This window comes from Nannobrachium achirus (assembly GCF_963921795.1).
Source record: "Nannobrachium achirus genome assembly, chromosome: 7".
Lineage (NCBI taxonomy): Eukaryota > Metazoa > Chordata > Actinopteri > Myctophiformes > Myctophidae > Nannobrachium > Nannobrachium achirus.
The window spans coordinates 9,943,651-9,962,198 of record NC_137816.1 but is presented as its reverse complement, the minus strand read 5'-3'; the positions used below and the strand labels follow the sequence as shown (position 1 = coordinate 9,962,198).

Here is an 18,548-nt window from a genome sequence, read left to right as displayed (position 1 = left end):
TACATGGAAGTCTATGGAGACCATGGCATCTTGGACCTACAAAGAGATTTAATTGATTGCAACTTAAGTGTTAAGAACACACTTCAGTAGAGAGACCCTGTATTTGAATATTATGCTGCTCATTATTATGGAGGGTTTGGGATGTGTAGTTTATGAGAGGACAGAGCAGGTAAATTAACCTGATGAGAAAATGTGCTACAATGGCATTTTAAAAATATACAGTATGTACTTTAATTAAACGGTGAGTTCAGTCATCTGAGCTTTCACTGCATTTTGTGACACATACGGTAATGTAAGGCTAATGTAACGGTTTGACACATACACTAGGTACATAATGTGGAGGAGGCACCTTCAGTTATTAATTGGGTACACTCTAACATGTATAGGAACATGAATGGAATAGTTATATATGCAAGCAACAAGTGTAAACCGCTTAATCAAAATATTGACTGATTTAGTCCAGAATAGAATAACAAAGATGATTGTAGTACTTGAAAATATATCTGTGCTCTGAAAGATGCATCAACACGTTTTGACACTTCATGACTCCAGTGTGACTACAGCCGATGCAACAGCCGATGTAACGTTATAGATTTGCTAATTTTGGCAAATGTTCCCCCCAGAATCGAGATGCAGAGGTTCAAGTGGTTAAGAGGTTCACACTGTACCTGTCTTGACCAGCTCTTTGATGAGTTCCTCCTTCATGCGAATGGTAACAGAAAGCTCTCTGATCTTCTGTTGGGCCTGGTGAAGACCAGACTCCGAGCACCCCTCAAAACTCTTCAGACTATCACGTACAGTGGTGTCCCCTGCATAGGGGTAGGCTGTACAGAGAGATATGAACAGAGAGATATGAAGGAGCGTCGTATTGTGGACTGGAATGTGGATTTGAGGCCTTGTTGTTGTGTTGTTTTCATGCGATATACAGGGTTCCCACACATTTTTACCAATTCATTTCCAAAACTTTTCCAGAATATTTAACACAATTTCCAGGACTATATAACAATAATTCAGCTCAATAACAAGTCGCTTACTCCTATGCGCAATGCCCAAAGACAGGTAGTGTATGCCAGTGGTTCTCAACCTTTTCAGGCTGTGACCCCCGAAATAATCATATTTTAACTGGGGACCTGGCACCCTGACGAGCACTAAGAGTTGAGGAATTTTGTATAACACGTTTCTATTGTGAAAATAGCAGATCTACATGCTCACAACGCCTCGCGTTGCGAGGCGTTGTGAGCATGTAGATCGGCTATTTTCAAAATTTCTGCCTCTAACATTTGACAATTTGGCCAATGTTTAATTTGTCATTTCAGAGGTATTAACAAAATCAATAAAACAAATACAATGCATAGCTATTTTTTCCAGGACCTTCCAGGACCCTTGATCAATTCCCAAACTTTTCCAGTACTGGAAAAATATTTTTCTAATTTCAAAATATTTCCAGGAATTTCATGACCGTGGGAACCCTGGATATAAGAATGTTTTTGGGAGCATAAAGCAGGAAGGTAGACTCACATGATTGTTTATTGCAGTGTAAAGAGTAGAGTTGGTCTGAGACTTGTGGCTGAAATACCAGCCCTTTACTTCCTATGGACAGCGTATCCCTCTTCGTCCAAGTAAGGTTCACCTGTCTACAGGAGACATATGATTTACATTAGCAAACAAACAAAACCGAAACAAACTATTCTTTAGTTGTTGCTGTGTTGCTGTAACGTTGTATGAGGAAGGCCTGATTGCTTTAATGAAGTATTATTCACTAAAAAGCAAGTATCCAAAGCATAGTGTAGCTTCATGGAAATTATTAAAAAGGTGCTGTGCAAGTGTTATTTATTTTCTTAGAATAAGTGTTAAATAGCTCTATAATCCAACAGTTACTCTTGCTATAGAGTGTCTGTTCGATAACAGCTCCTGTCTCTTCAGCTCTTTAGAAAATACATTTTCAGTTCAGGATACCAATTTCATCCAATCAGATGAGACAGAGACACCTCAGACAGGATCCAGGATACAAACCTGAAAGTGATTTAACCTTTAACCTTGAAAGAAATCACTTACACCTTTAAATTCCCATTTAAAAGTGTAAGTGCAAGGCAAAATCTGGTCATCATCAGGGTTGGATGTGACCACCACACCAGCACATAAGACCTAGCAGTGCTTCAATATATTCTTTAGGTTTATTTCAACAAATAAGACATGCTTAGAAAAACTTTCACACACCTAAAATAAAACCTTAAAGTGCAGCTCAATAATAAAAGAATACGCCTGCAACACTGCCGAACTACAGGGTACAAGAGAGAGGCAAAATAGACATGAGGGAAACAGATGAATAAGAGGCTGAGGCAGACATAAATATGTTGTTAAGCTTAAATAGGCACATAGGAAAACAAACAAAGGGGCCACAAAGCAAAAGATGAACACGTTTCAACATGCATCTCAAGCAACAACTTCTAGACACTGCATTCAAAGAGGCCCCTGTTCATCGTGGTTTCCCTGGTATGACTTCTGGACATATTTGGAGGCACTTAATTTTCCACAAAGGGTTTAAACAAATAAGACACACCATTAGGGATGTCACGATTATGACATTTTACATGACGACTAATCGTCACTCAAATAATTGCGATTAACGATTTAATTGTGTTTTTGTCGTTGACAGTTACATTTCTGTTTGGCTTGTAGACTTTGAAGTTGCACATGGCAGATATGACACATAACCTAAATATACGAAGAAACTACTGACATATTTACACTTTAAAAAGAACATTGACATCGCGACGCGTTGTGAGCTTGTAGATCTGCTATTTCCACAATTCTTTTAAATGAATGAACATACGTAAACATTTGTCAACATGTCAAACGATTATGACCATTATCACAAAATAATTTGTGATTATGTCAAATATTGTGACAGCCCTACATACCATGTGTGACCTTACTAATAGTCAAATATCACTTCATATAACAGTCAACATGGCAAAAACATACTTGCGTCTTTCCCTGATTAGGTTGGTTTGAGTGTCCTCCTCGTCACAGTTTGTCATTTCTGCTTCCTCTGGGTCCTGGTGTTCCTCAAAGATATCACCATGACAACATTGTTCCTGGTCCCCCCATGGTTCATTACCATAACCCACTGGACTGCTCTGTAACCGCAAGCGCACATTAATGCAGTTCTTCATTTTAAACCACGATTAAGCAAGTTATTTAAAATGACATGTCAGCACGTGGTAGAGATGCTCCGATTGCGATTTTTGGGGCCGATACCGATCACCGATCAACTGGAATCAGTATCTGCCGATACCGATGTTCCCGATCACAGCGTCAAATACATAAATTCTTCTATTTATTGTGTTACTGTAGCAGCATTTATATATTTAATGATTCTTCTTACAAAACATTGACATTGTATATTAAGTATAAACATTAGGAGATTGCAGGCTGAGGTCCTTTAGTATCCAATTCAACTTGTAGGAGTTGAAGCTGAGGTTAGCATTCAGTCCCAGATAAATATTGTGAAAATAGCTGATTTAGCTTGTAGATCGGCAAAGCCGATAGAGGAAAAGCCGATACCGATCAAAGCCGATAGAGGCATTATTGGCCGATCGCGATCACTCACCGATCAATCGGCACATCTCTAGCACGTGGATTACTGCATGGGTTTCAAACCAACAAATAATCGCTTCATCTCTTTATTTATTTTATTCAGAATGTTGTCAAAGCCTATTTTTCCACATCTGATTAGTTGCTCATTTGTATGACAGTTGAAAATAGAACTAGATGTCTGTGTTGCTCCACCACGGTTCAATATGTATTTATTGAAACCAATGTGTCTTAACTTAAATAAATATGCAATTTTCAGTCCTTAAAGACAACACAAGATGGGGCAATTCCAAATGTCGACCTACTGAACGTTCCACAGCTACAGTAGATATGTTGGTAGAACATATTAATAAATGAGTGGCCATGCACCTGTTAACATTTCAGATGCATCCAGGCAACTAGACATTTAAATCCTTGAAGTGAATAAACGCTTCCAATTTCTCAAAGTTTTAAAGTTACATTTGATGAATTACTAGAGAAATTACATCATCGCCATCAACAATGCTGTATGTGGGAGTTCATTAGGAAGGAGTCTAAAAGCTATCTGTCAGGTAATTAGACATTTAAATCCTTGAAGTGAATAAACGCTTCCAACTGGAATGGAAATAGTCAAGTACAGATATTACACATCTCTAAACTCTATTGTCATCTCTTTTTCTCAAACGTTTTAAAGTTAAATTTTATGAATTACTATCACCATCAACGTTGTTGTATGTGGGAGTTCATTAGGAAGGAGTCTAAAACAGGGTTCCCACACATCTTTACCAATTAATTTCCAAAACCTTTCCAGAATATTTAACCCGATTTCCAGGACTATATAACAACCAGTAAGACTCCCTAATCGGGAGATAAGCGACCGTAGGTGGCTTATCTCCACAAATAGGGCAAAAATGTGTTTTTCCCAAATCTTCCTCATCCATGTTGATGACATGAGTGTAGACATGCTGTGTAGTGATATTCGTGATTTTAGGGCAAAAACTGTAGGAGCAGTGTCCAAAAATGTGTTGTAAAAATCGGCCTGAAGGTGGCGCTAGAATAGGGCCATGTGAGAAATGAGGGGTGGGGTCTCCGCGTTGCCTTGGCGGACGAATAGGTACCGGCCCCGGCTCTCCCAGACGCTCCTAGCCCGAGTTACGGCATTTTATGTGCGCTGCAGTGGCAGGGGGTCTCCACTGGGGGCGCCACCACTTTTGCATCCGTTCTGGAGCACCAGGAGTCGGTGGTCCCCGGGAATTCCCCGCGAGCAGCCCCGTTGGGGTGGTCATTTGGGCATTTTTGCACATTTGGTAATTTTTTACATCTGGGGGTCCCCCAGGGACCTGGGGGTCCCTGGGGCTCCGGGGGTCCTTGGAGGTTGTAGTTTGGCAGTCAAGGAGTGTGTGTGCAAAATTTGGCATGGATGGGGGCAACGGTTGTGGAGATATGAGCAGGGCAAAAGTGTGACGGACTCACTCACTCACTCACTCACTGACAGACAGACAGCCTGTGGCTGTCGGTCGCAATAATTCAGCTCAATAACGAGTCGCTTACTCCTATGCGCAATGCCCAAAGACAGGTAGTGTATGCCAGTGGTTCTCAACATTTTCGTGCCGTGACCCCCGAAATAATCATATTTGAAGAGAGTTGAGGAATTTTGTATAACACGGTTTTATTGTGAGGCGTTGTGAGCATGTAGATCTGCTATTTTCACAATTTCTGCCTCTAATATTTGACAATTTGGCCAATGTTTAATTTGTCATTTCAGTATTAACAAAATCAATAACGAAAGACAATGCATAGTTATTTTTTCCAGGACCTTCCAGGACCCTTGATCAATTCCAAAACTTTTCCAGTACTGGAAAAATATTTTTCTAATTTCAAAATATTTCCAGGAATTTCATGACCGTGGGAACCCTGCTAAAAAGCTATCTGTCAGTCTTGGGACAGTTACCTGTCTGGCTGTCACTCCGTTGTGGTTGCGCCGTGTGGAGCCCAGGGGGGCAGTGTGAGGCCGCGGTCTCAGCGGCAGACCCAGTCCCAGTAGCCCTGGTGTAGACAGCAGACACTGTAGCTCTGCTATCAGGTCCTGCTGCTCTTGTAGCTTATCACTCTGAGAGAGAGAAGACCCAGTGGCGTCAGTTGAGAAAAAGCTAAGGTATGGCAACATGACTGGTGTCTTAAGACACGGGATATCGCTGTTGCGTTTTGCCTTTTATCAAGCGTTCATATGAAGCTGAAATGATGTAGTGTCTATGTCACCGTGTGAACAACAGAAACGCAAGAAGCAACAACGCATGTGGGCAAGATTGCTAGGCCTTTTCTCTCCTACTAATACATACTGAATGCCCTCCTCAGCACTGTGGCTTCGTGGCCTAGTGGTTAACGCTTTGTGATTTCAATCCAAGCACCCAGGGTTCGTGTCCCGCTTGGCCACTTCTTTCCGCCACCACGGACAACCTTTTTTATTTTCTGCGATGAAGTTATTATTATTACAGTATTCACAAGCCTAGCAATCTTGCCCACATGCGTTGTTGCTTCTTGCGTTTCTGTTGTTCACACGGTGACGCGAGGGGAGAGAAGTCAGGTTTTCCAACCAAATCGCTGTTGTCAGATCGTTCTGTTTTGAACCCCCGAAAATGCCGTTGTCGTCTGAAGGGAAGGCACATCTGACTTTTCCTTTTGCGGAATTCTCGTTGCAAAAACGCAGTGTGTACGGGCCCTTGGGCTGGATATGGCAGCCTGGAACGGTTGTTCAAGTGCAGCTTAACATGGCATGTTAGTAAACGTGCCACAATTAACAATAATGAATTGCACCTGTACCATTTTGTCAAGATGGGGAGAATACAAGTGTGGAGAATATAATTATAATACCTTGATAAAGTCACCATGTTGTGACATTTTGCATTTGTAGTTATTTTACTGTAATTTAACAACATAATAACCAGCACAGTAGACAAAGAGACATTCTTATATTTAAAAGTAACTTTTATTTTCCCCCCTGGACCCAGGGTATGGCAGCTGCATACCCCTGCCATACCCAATTGACGCCCCTGAGAAGAGAACCAATGATCACACTCACAAAATGGATAACATGGTGATGAATCACAGACATAACACAAATAGAACATCAAAGGATGAAGCTGGTCAGACCTGTTGCTTGTATTGCTCCATGGCATCCTCTAGGGCCGCGAGGAAGTCTGTGTTCTCTTTCTCCAGCTGCTGGACCTGGGCTTGAAGCTGGGTGGTGCCCTCATCCCTTTCACTTTCATGGCTCCATTTCTCCCCCGTAGCCTCTGGGTCCTGGTCCTAAAGCATAGTTATTATGTATCATTAGTCTAGTCCACAAAAAATAGTCAGAAAAAGGAAAGAAATATAATAATAATTGTGTGTACTGGGTAAACATTGACTATAATTGAACTATTCAATGTAACCAATTATTTATCAATTATTTATTTTAAAATAATTTAAAACAGAATAAATAATTGATTTTGGGGTGAATTGTTTTCCTTCCAAATGTTCAGAAATAGGGAAAACATTAAGTAAGCCTATTACAATGACACTGTTGTATGAGAAAGTATAAAATAGGGGTAATTTCTTTTTTCCTTGGACTTGTTGAGTCACAAACGTAACATCGGGACTTGCAAGGTGCACCGTTGCTCCGATCTGCACCAAAATTGGCACAACCATTATTAGGGGACTGCCATCAGCATAGCCACACCAGGGGCCACGTGTTCAGGGATATGCCATGACGATGGTCACACCAGAGGCCCAGTCTGGTGGCAGGAGCCACAAGCACACTGTTGCTCCAATGCACACAAAACTTGGTACAAACACTATTCAGGGGTTAGCCTGACACTCAGCCTGAATTTTCATTTAGTTTCACTCCATCACCTGAACATATTTTTTTAATGGCGATTCAGGGGCTGGAACCAGGCTATCACCAGACCCCTGAATCGTCTGAACATATTTTTTTAATGGGCGTGGCTAGCGATTCAGGGGCTGGATCCAGGCTAGTTCAGGGGTCTGAAAATAGTCACAAAACAATTTGTGGTGCCGCTGCAGTGTATGTCAAATGGCCATAACTTGGTGAACATTGCTCTGATCAGAGCAATATAGAACTGGATGGCCTGAAAACCGAGTTAATAAAAAAAAAACAATGGAGAAGAAGAGTCCCGCACATTGTCTTCACTCACAATAAATGTATTACAACGTTTCGATTGTTCAGACCTTCATCAGGCCTGATGAAGGTCTGAACGACCGAAACGTTGTAATACATTTATTGTGAGTGAAGACAGTGTGCGGGACTCTTCTTCTCCATTCGTCAACGTCATTGTTCCAACGCACCTGTCCTTGTAGGTGTGCAAAAGGCCTTCTCCTCTAAAGACCCCCCAAAAAACATTGATATAATAATTGCTAAATAATCAATAGTTGGATCCCTATTTGTGCGTGGTTGCAGCATACTGTAGGAGTATTGTGACTGTCACCTGATTCTTTAAAGCTGTCCTTCCCGTCCTTAATGTAACAGTGTCCTCAGTAGAGCTGTTGTCGATGCCGCTGTCTGGTCCAGAGGCAGTGGTCAGGCCGCTGCGCTCCTCCTCCACAGAGTAAAGCCACTCCTTCACTCTGACACTCTGTTCTGCACTCAGCGCCTCCTCGTTCTGCAACTCATGCAGTAACCTGAGTGGGGAGCAAGGTCATTTCCATAGTTAATGGAAATTAATGAAATTAAGTGAAATAACAATAACATAACACAAAAAAGGGACTGAAACTGTATTGTATGCTTACAAAACTAACAAACTAAAATCTGAGAAATGTACCAGTTTTAAATGTGAGACTGTAAAAGGCATGTTTTGTAGAGTTTTTATAACAGAATACCTTTTTTTTATCCTTTTTTAGGAGTTAAAAGATGGATGGGTAACAGTTCATATTAAATAATGTGGTTATGCTGTAACCTGTATGCAGTATCTGTACAGGTCCTGTAGTGGGCACTCTGGGCCTGCAGTCTATTCATCTCTGCCTCTCCATGTCGAAGTCTCCTGTGAGGATCGGCGTGCGAAATGATTCTGGTCTCAGATCGCTGACGGTTTTCCAGGGCTCGACGAAGGGCCTTGATTTGTTGCTCCAGCCCCTCCACGCGGTCTGGCTCGCCCTTGCAGTTCACAGTAGCCCGGTTCTGAATGTTCCGAGCTCGTTTGGCATAGTTCAGTGTATTCAGACTCTCATCAAAGTCTGACGAGGATGGGCTGATGCAAGCAATCATCAGTGTTTTGGAGTTTCCTCCCAAAGAGTCTTTTAGGATCCTAAGTGAGAAAGAAAGAAAGAAAAAAAGAAGACACAGAATCAAACAAAAATAATAAGCTTGTTAGATACATATACTACTGTATGTATCTAAACCACACCAATGCAACTCCTTGCAACCATTATCCCCAATGGCAAGGAGGTTAGGTTTGGTCTGGACAGGCCTTAAAACTGTTTTGTAGCAAGAAGTTGCGACTAGTTGCATTGGTGCAGTCTGTTTACTGTCAAGATTCCAGGATGACCTCCCACTTGGGTAATGTCGCCCCCTGGCGATCATTCAGAGAAACTACTTCAGCTCCCGTACTAATGTAGGTAGGAAGGGCCTGTCACTCAAACCAGAGTGACCCGCCTCCAGGCTATAAAAGCCCCCGGAGGCGGAAGTAACATTCTCTTTTTCACTCTCTGCGATATCACATTCAGATAAGTTGAAACTCAGCCTTATATTTTATTTCTTCGCTCTTTAGCCTAAAGCGGTGGCATAGGAAGTCGCCCACCGGCGAGTGTAGAATTAAACCCGTACCTAAGAATATTTATTCTTGTCCCGTCTTAAACCGACGGGTTTTCTACTGCTTAACAAAGTAGTTTACCGCTTGTTTAGGCCTCTGCCTGAACCAAGCGTGGACTAGCTTTAGCCGTTAGCTCTTTAGCTCGTCAGCTTTGTGTTAACGTTAGCTACACTGCTTACCGCTTGTTCAGGCCTTTGTCTGAATCAAGCGTGGCCTAGCTTTAGCCGTTAGCTTGTTAGCTTGTTAGCTCTGTTAACGTTAGCTACACTGCTTCGCCATGGATCCTCTGGCCCTTCTGCCGAGGCAATGTGACTACCCAGGCTGTCCAGGACTCATCGACGGACAGGATTTTCATCCTCTCTGTGCTAGCTGCATGGGCGTTGCACACGCCTTCTCTGCACTATGTCCTCAGGGGAGAGCAGGACCCTTCTGCGACATCTGCACGGCCTTCGACCACGATGTCCTGGTACACCGCCTCTACCTGGCTAGGGCAGGCCTCGGAGCCTGTGCTCCACCAGGTGGGTCTGCTGCTCTGAACCCCACAGCCCAGTCTTTCCTTCCCCAGGCGGCCCGCACCGTTGGTCAAGGTGCGGCGCTGCCTTCCGGAGCTCCGGTTGGCAAACAGCGCGCCACTCCAGGTCAAGATGGCGCCATGCTACTTGGAACACCGCCTGCCGCGCAGCCGACCGCAGCTAGCTCCACTGTCACTGGAGCTGGCGGGTCTGGCGAAGTCGCCGCTAAGAAGGCGACCAAGAAGGCTAACATCCCTCCAGTAGCCTTTACCCCTTCGGGCGCGGTGCCCAAAAAGAAGCGATCGGATGTGACCGTCGGGGACGTCCCCCTCAACGTGAGCATCAACAAAACAGTCCAGACCTTCAGGCGCGAGTCGGACCTGAGCTCTTGTCAGAGCGAGGGTTCGTGCTCGGAATACTCTGGGTACACGGACGAGGAGGAGGAGGATATAGTCGAGGACGATGGTTCTCGACTCACAGTCACGGTGAAAAACCCTACGGCTCCAGCAAGTCAACTGGACGCCGCAGGGTCCTCCCAGTCCTCCTCTGGCGCCGCTGCCCCTCCACCCGCCAGTCAAGCGGATGAAGCGGGAGCTGAGGACGTCGATTCTGCAATAGATTTGCTGGATCATCTGACAGTCTACATGAGAGCTCTTACCAGAGTTGGAGAGGAGTTGCCACCTCCTCTCCCCTCTGATGAGGCCGAGGATGATGACGAAATGCCCGGGCAGGAGCCTTCGGTTCCCGCCCCGTATGTCCTCTCCAGGCTGCCGCTGGTGAAGGGATTCACCAAGGCTCTTCATTCCTCATGGAAGACTCATAAAGACCCCAGAAAGCTGTCCTTTTCTGTTTTGGATGTGGTCGGAGGTGCGGAGGCAGGCATGTCCACCTGCCCCAACCTGGACCACCTGTTAGCGCAATCCTTTCTAGGCTCCGTCAGACCCCAGTATAAGGATGTGGGCACGGCTAAGTGCGGGCCGTTTGTCGGCCCCGTCGGCACCAACCCGCCGGGGTTCACTGTTCTGGAGGACAAGATGCAGTCGGACAGGGCTCGTAACGCCTACCGGTCCGCTGCTCTGGCTGCTAAGGACCTGAATCTAATCCAGCTCTTGCTCGCTTCCACCAAGGACCTGGTCAAAGGTCTGCCCACGGGGGAGCACACAGCTGAACTGAACACTTTATTTGACATCATGCTGAAGGTCAATTGGCATGCGGTTAAGTGGATGGGCAGGTCCATGGACTACAACCTCCAGTCTGAGAGAGCCCGCTGGCTCGACTATGTCGACCTCGAGCCTAAGAGGGACGTGGGCGAGAAGCCTCTAGGTCCTCGCGGGGAGATGTACAAGTCTCTCATTAACATGGAGAACAGTCCCACCACCCTCATGGGTGGGGGCTTGGAGCTGCTGCAGGGTAGAGTTACCTTCTTCAAGGCGGCTAAGGACATCGTCGAGTCCACTACAGTGCCTCAGGAGGAACCGCAGCAAGCTAGGAGGGTGTCCCGCTCCTCCCGCACCAGAGAGAGGGGCCGCTCTGCTTCTTATAAAAAGCACTCTTCTTCCTCCAGGGGAGCATCTGCAGCCAGGGCGCCTGACAAGCCCCGCAGCAAGGTTGTAGTTCCCGAACGTGCTCAGCAGCGCCGCACGTCCAGGGATAATAGGCAGCCGTCTTCATACCGCGGGGGCCGCGGCAGGGGACAGCGGAAATGACACTTTGAAGAGGGAGTTTGTGTCGGGGCGGGGGTCCGAGGTGTCTCTCGGTCCCCTTCCCCCCAAGCGAGAGCGTTTGTTTTCTGTACCCCGCGTCGGGGAAATGAAAATACCAATGTTTATGCCTCCTGTATCGGGAATAAATATGTTGAAAGAGCAAAGTCTGCCTCTGTCCAACTCTCTCGTACTTGCACAGACGACCCCATTATGCATGTCTCCTGTAGAAATGTTGATGTCCCGTCAGGACTATCTAATCAATCACAGGTTTTATCATCAACCAGTAATGTTAATGTCAAACAATTATATGGTTCCTCATGCGCGCGAGTGGACTTTCCCTCGCGTGGGCGATGCTATGAATTCAACAATGAGTCAGAAATTCTGTCGGCCTACTATGAGCCCGTGTCAAGGGACAAGCATAAAGGCTTTAGAGCAGGAATTAAACGTAAAAGTTCCTCCCCTGTCAGGGGAGAATGCTTTAGTTGTGGGCGAATCTGCTTATCAGTCGAATCGTTTTGCTCTTCCTGTCTCTCTATCGAGCGAAAGCCGAACGCTTCCGGTTTCACCGGATACGGATTCGCTCGCTCCCCGCTTCCGGTCCAGCCGCCAAAAAGCTCCGCTAGTCAAGCGGTACAACCAGAAGGTGTTTCCGCCTTGCGGCCTATTGAACCCATGCGCTCCGCCTCCGGGTGTTCCGGATACGGATACGCAGGTCTCCCGCTTCCGGTCCGGCCGCCAAAAAGCTCCGCCGTCACGGAAGCACAGTGGTGGGGTTTCTCTCTCTCAAAACACGCTAGCACGCTGCGCGAGCCAGTGGAAGTTATGCAAACCGAGCCATTGGGTATTTCGAACGATAACCAAAGGTTACAGGTTACAGTTCGCGAATGTACCTCCGCTTTCAAGCAGGGTTATTCATACCAGGGCGCGTGGTTTAAAGGCAGATCTTTTGAGAGAGGAGATCAGCTCGTTGCTAAGCAAGGGTGCTATAGTGGAGCTGGACAAGACCCAATCCCGCCTGGGATTTTGGAGCCGTTATTTCCTGGTGCACAAGAAAGGGGGGGGGGCTACGTCCCATCCTGGACTTGAAGGCGCTAAACGTTTACCTGAAGAAATACGTTTTCAGGATGCTAACTGTACCCACCATGTTACGGTCGGTCAGGCAAGGGGATTTCCACTGTTCAGTGGACCTGAAGGATGCTTATCAGCACGTTCTGATTTATCCCCCACACAGGAAATTTCTACGGTTCGCCTTCGAGGGTCGCCTGTACGAATATACAGTACTTCCTTTCGGTCTGTCACTGAGCCCGAAGGTTTTCGTGAAAGTGACCGACGCAGCCATCGCGCCGCTGAGACAGCAGGGCGTCAGGTTGGCTACGTACATCGACGATTGGATGATTTCAGCGAGCTCCGCCCACAAAGTGGCGCGTCACACACAAGTGGTTTTGGCTCACCTAAAGGCATTAGGTTTCATAGTCAACCACGACAAGAGCATGCTGACTCCAGCACGCCGTCTTACCTTCATTGGGGTCCTTCTGGACTCGTCCGTCATGTCGGCTCGTCTCTCAGAGGAGAGGGTGGACAGGTTTCGGAAATGCCTCAACTCCTTTCAAGTAGGCCAGGAGGTCACTTACAGGAGTTGCATGGTACTGACGGGAATGATGGCTTCCGCAGTACATCTGTTGCGGTTGGGCAGGTTTCATATGAGACCTTTTCAACGATGGATGTTATCACTCGGGATCCCGCCCTCCTTGAAGTACAAGAAGGTTACGGTTTCCCCTTCCTGCGCGATCGCCCTGTCTCCTTGGCGGGTGGAGGGGTTCCTCACCAGCGGAGTCTCGATTGGCGAGGTGGTTTCCCACAAGTCGATCACGACAGACGCCAGTCTCAGTGGGTGGGGAGCCACTTACGAGGGGCGCACAGCGCAGGGGCTTTGGCCTCTGGAGATGAGGAGTCGCCACATCAACTATTTGGAGTTGATGGCTATACTCCTGGCGCTCAAGCATTTCGAGCCTTGGATTTTGCATTGTCATGTTCTGGTCAGGACCGACAATACGACGGCCATGTTTTATGTCAACAAACAAGGAGGCCTGTCGTCGTTGCCTCTGGATCGTCTGGCTCGAGAATTGACGGTTTGGTGCTTGTCGCGCCTCAAGTCAATCAGGGCCTTACACGTCCCGGGTCTCCTCAACAGCGGAGCAGATCTCCTGTCCAGGGGAGGGCCTCGCTACGAGGATTGGTCTCTCCACCCCAGGGTGGCGAGCCAGATTTTTCGCAAGTTCGGTCAGCCAGTGGTGGACCTGTTTGCGTCAGCGGAGAATACGAAGTGTCCGTTGTTCTTCGCGGTGAAGGGCAGTCCTCCCTTGGGGTTGGACGCCTTAGCGCACACGTGGCCGAGAGGTCTACTGTACGCGTTTCCCCCCTTCGACATGATCCGTCCCACTCTGGAGAGAGTCAGGAGGTTCGGTCTGGAGATGCTCCTGGTGGCTCCCTACAAGGGCACGTGGAGATCGGCGATCGCCCCTCTCCTTTGCGAACCGGGTTGGCAGCTGCCTCAGCGCAGGGATCTGTTGAGGCAGGCCAGAGGGGAGATATTCCACCAAGACCCGCAGGTCCTAGACCTGTGGGTTTGGCACGTGAAAGGTTAAACCTGCTGGCGGACGGTTTTTCTTCTGAAGTGGTTGATACCATTCAGAGTGCTAAGGCGCCTTCGACGAGGGCGTCTTATGATGGAAGGTGGAATGCCTTTGAGGACTGGTGTGAGTCGCGTGTTCCGCCGGTGGTGGCTCATGTGGCGTCAGCCCAGATAATTTTGGAATTTATGCAGGACCGCTTGAAAAGTGGTCTTGCGTTTTCTACCCTTAGGGGGTATCTGGCGGCTATTAATGCCTGTCACCTGGGGGTGGCGGGCAAGGCACCTTCTAAAGTCCCGGAGGTCGTCAAGTTCATGCAAGGAGTTGAACGTTTGAGGCCGGTGACTAGGTCTTTGTTCCCAGTTTGGGATCTGCAGGTGGTTCTGGGGGGCCTATGTCGGGCTCCCTTTGAGCCGCTTGTAGGGATGCCTCTGAAATTTTTGAGTTTCAAGACGGCTCTTTTGCTGGCTTTGGCTACGGCTAAAAGAGTTGGTGACCTGCAAGCTCTCTCGGTGTCTTCGGAGTGCATGCAGTTTATGAACAATGACCTCAAGGTGTTGCTCAAGCCTCATCTTCAGTTTGTTCCTAAGAACATGGTGGTTCCTAAGGAGCCTGTAGTTCTTCTGGCTTTTCATCCTCCTCCGTTTGTCTCGGTGGAGGATGAGCGGCTGAATTGCCTGTGCCCTGTCAGGGCGCTGAAGGCCTACTGTGACAGGACTGCTGGTTCTAGAGCTTCTTCACAGCTCTTCGTGGGAATGGGCAATGTTCTTGTCAGAAAGCCGGTGTCTAGACCCACTCTTTCGAGGTGGATTGTGGATGCTATTAGGCTGGCTTACTCTAGTGCTGGAGTGGAAGTGCCGGTGGCGCTTAAAGCCCATAGTACTAGGGGTGTGTCTACTTCGTGGGCACTGGCAAAGGGAGTCTCCGTGCAGGAGATTTGTGTTTCGGCGAATTGGTCTTCGCCTTCTACCTTTGCAGCCTACTATCACCTGGATATCGAATCCTCTTCGCTAGCGCATTCGGTTCTGGGTGCTGCTGCCTCCTCTACGTCATAGAGGAGTCGGATCTTCCCCTCCCACAGGTGGGCATGTAGCCACCTGGGGTATTGTGGGGGGGACCCTGTGTTTTCCTTATTTAGTGTGTCTTACTTATAAGGCGGACTTGTCCTTTCATTTAGTTGAATGAGGCGGACTTCGGTCTGTCAGGGTCTCTCTCTATTTTCTCATTCCTTCACACCCAGGTCCGGTGGGCCTGGGACCTTCTGGGTGATGGGTCACGCCCGTTTGGGCTGTGCTCACCTGTATGAGGGGTTTGTGGGGGTATGAGAGTAGGTTGTGGCTTAGAGGGGAGTTTAAGAATCCCAAGTGGGAGGTCATCCTGGAATCTTGACAGTAAACGGTAGGTTCCGTACGGAACCATTGTTTACTTAGAGATGGAAGGATGACCTCCCACGTAATGCCCCTCTGTTTCACTGAATGTGGCAGAGAGTGGTATTAAGAGGATGTTACTTCCGCCTCCGGGGGCTTTTATAGCCTGGAGGCGGGTCACTCTGGTTTGAGTGACAGGCCCTTCCTACCTACGTTAGTACGGGAGCTGAAGTAGTTTCTCTGAATGATCGCCAGGGGGCGACATTACCCAAGTGGGAGGTCATCCTTCCATCTCTAAGTAAACAATGGTTCCGTACGGAACCTACCGTTCTTAACACCTTGTTGAGCAGGGTCGATGAATGTTTGCTTGAATTGTCCAGAATAGGGACGCTAGGGTTTAACTCATGAATTTCTGAACTACGTACCTGGTAATTTTGGAATCTCTGTAGGGTATATGGGTGCCTTTCCTCTTGGGGTCTCCCAGTGCCCCTATAACATTTCCCAAAGCCAGCAGGCCACTGTTGATCTGAATACTCTCCTTCAGCCTTTCCCCGGTGTTCCCTGTCCGCAGAATGCGCTCCGAGCCCGCCAGGTCCACAAAGTGGAATTTGGAGTACAAGACATGTGGCCCAGCGCCTGCAGTGCTCCCAAAAAGCCGAGCGCCACCCCGACGCTGGTCCATATGCACAGTGAAAATGGTATGGGAACGGCTGGAATGGGGATTCATCTGGGTTGCTCCTGTGTGCCTGGCCGTGTTTCCCGACTCCAGCAGGCTCAATACCTCATCGAGACCTTCCACCTCGCACTCTTTCACTCCACATAACACTACAAAGTTAGATGCATGCACACAGAGACACAGACAATCATGGTTACTGTTGTTGACCCGCACGACATTTCATTATCAACCAAGTATAAAATCGTTAAGTGCTTTTATGTAAATACTTATAAACTTGTTGACATTGATCCATACCTATGTTGCCTTTATCCTCCCTGATGTTAATTTGCTTACTGGCAGTCTCCACTTCCAGTAAGTCCTTGAACTCCTCTTTGTAGACCTCCAGGTAGGAAACTCGGACAGAGAAGTCTGTGAGGTCATTCTCATCAAGCAGCTTGAAGACCTCTGCAACAGCTCTGGGGATGATGCCCTGCTCTTCATCTCTAAATGAAGCTACACATGAACAACATGGCCTTATATATTCATAATGCACAAAACAGTGTGGTACTAACTTAACCTGAAGCAGAGTCACAGAGTCTAATGCTTGATTTAACCACTTTAATCCTGGTCACCCTTTAAAATCTTCCCAAAAACATTATATGCAAAAATAGCCAGTCTACAAGCTCATAATGTGTTCGCGATGTGACAAGTGAGCTTGTAGATCATCCACTTTTGCTATTTGTCATATAACCAAGTACATACAGAGCTTAAGTAGTTAACTAGCTTAGTGTATATGTTCACTCACTTGTGCTTTCTTTCAGTTCTGTGGCCTTGATCATCAAATAACAGAACTGAAAATGTTATCCTCCTTCTATTGGTTGTATCCTGTCTCTTTCTCTTAATAATCAGTTTATCAGTGAAATGCTAAAATGTGATTAACAACATAATGCATTTCATTTTTTTTTTTCATATCCTCTTTACATAGAGATGCATTGCATTCAGTAGATTAACTTCAGAGCCTTAACCAAACACCAATGTGAGTGTAAATACTGCCGTTGCCTCCCCTTAGTTTAATTAATTTAGGGAGATTCAACCTATCAAAAGAATATAAAAGAACAGTGAGGAAAAGGAAGGTCCCAACAGGTCAGAGCACTTCTTGCTTCATGCATTACATCCATTACATTCTTCAGTTGTGTTTAAGACATCCATCAAATCCAGCTATGTATCAAACAACCTATAAATCCTCTGCATTATAACAACCTATAACTCCTTTGGTATTATGAAAGGAAAGGGCAGCACATAACATGTTGAGGATAAAGCAAATCAACAGAGCCAAGCTACCAGCAGATTACTCATCAGCTACAGTGTCAAATCCTAAATGTTCATTTACATCTGTGAGTGAACAAATGTAACCAAATGGACTCATATTTGTACAATCCGAGTTTTAAATGGATGAATTATCACAGATAATTTGACTATATAAGTAGAATGCAATAGAGGAGAACTAACACAGAGCATAGAACAAATATCGTCTCTGGGCTGCTTTTCTAATACAGGTGTTTATACGCTTAGCCTTGCAAACCAGCCTCCTCCGGAAACCAGAATTTCAGGAGGAGGCTGGTTTACGAGGCTAGTTTACGCTAAGAAATGACCTCAAATTAGTGATCACTGATTACAAATTGGGGCTCTATGATTTCCTGTTTGCAGTTGGGAAACAGGTTAATTACACCCACATGCACAGGCTATTGCAATTACTACTCTGGAGCACTGTTCCCAAACAGTGTTTTTTTTTTTCTACATTTCTTTTTATATATATTTCAAAAGATGGAAGATCTTTTAAAATATACTGTATGATTTTATTTTTTGGGGAAAAATGTATAAATATAATTAAGAAGTAGTGAAAATAGACTAACGATCTGCTAGTTTTCACTGGATCCTAATTTCTCTTTTGGGTGACGGGCTAAAAAGTTTGGGAACCACTGTTCTACAGCATACTGTATGTGTCTCTGACACAGAAATTGCTCCAATGCTCCAGATTGCTCCAATTCTAATCACTTTTGAATGAAACTTCACACATAGGTTGACAATCGACCTAGGATCCGTTTTCCAGTATTTAATGTCATTTAGTTTCCACCAAAGGCTAATGGAATCAATGTGAAGAAGACGTTACAATTAAAGACAATATTTGACAAATATCCTGATCCTGCACTCTGTCTGTCTTGTTTGACGGAGCACCCATGTGTGGAACAGTGGGGGCTAGGTTCCATCTCTTGTGTGCGCACACGCACACACACATATACA

General features: G+C 46.2%; 1 protein-coding gene across 1 annotated transcript in view; it reads right to left on the bottom strand.

The window, feature by feature from the left end:
- Positions 1-18,548, bottom strand: part of kif7 (kinesin family member 7) — a 38,449-nt gene that overhangs the window by 11,820 nt on the left and 8,081 nt on the right. The window contains exons 3-11 of the mRNA XM_080729982.1: positions 16,563-16,760; positions 16,018-16,417; positions 8,529-8,876; positions 8,061-8,253; positions 6,727-6,882; positions 5,528-5,686; positions 2,986-3,140; positions 1,519-1,634; positions 669-824 (exon numbers count right to left, since the gene is read on the bottom strand). Coding sequence (XP_080586108.1) covers positions 669-824; positions 1,519-1,634; positions 2,986-3,140; positions 5,528-5,686; positions 6,727-6,882; positions 8,061-8,253; positions 8,529-8,876; positions 16,018-16,417; positions 16,563-16,760 — 1,881 coding nt within the window. The remainder of the gene's footprint in view (positions 1-668; positions 825-1,518; positions 1,635-2,985; positions 3,141-5,527; positions 5,687-6,726; positions 6,883-8,060; positions 8,254-8,528; positions 8,877-16,017; positions 16,418-16,562; positions 16,761-18,548) is intronic.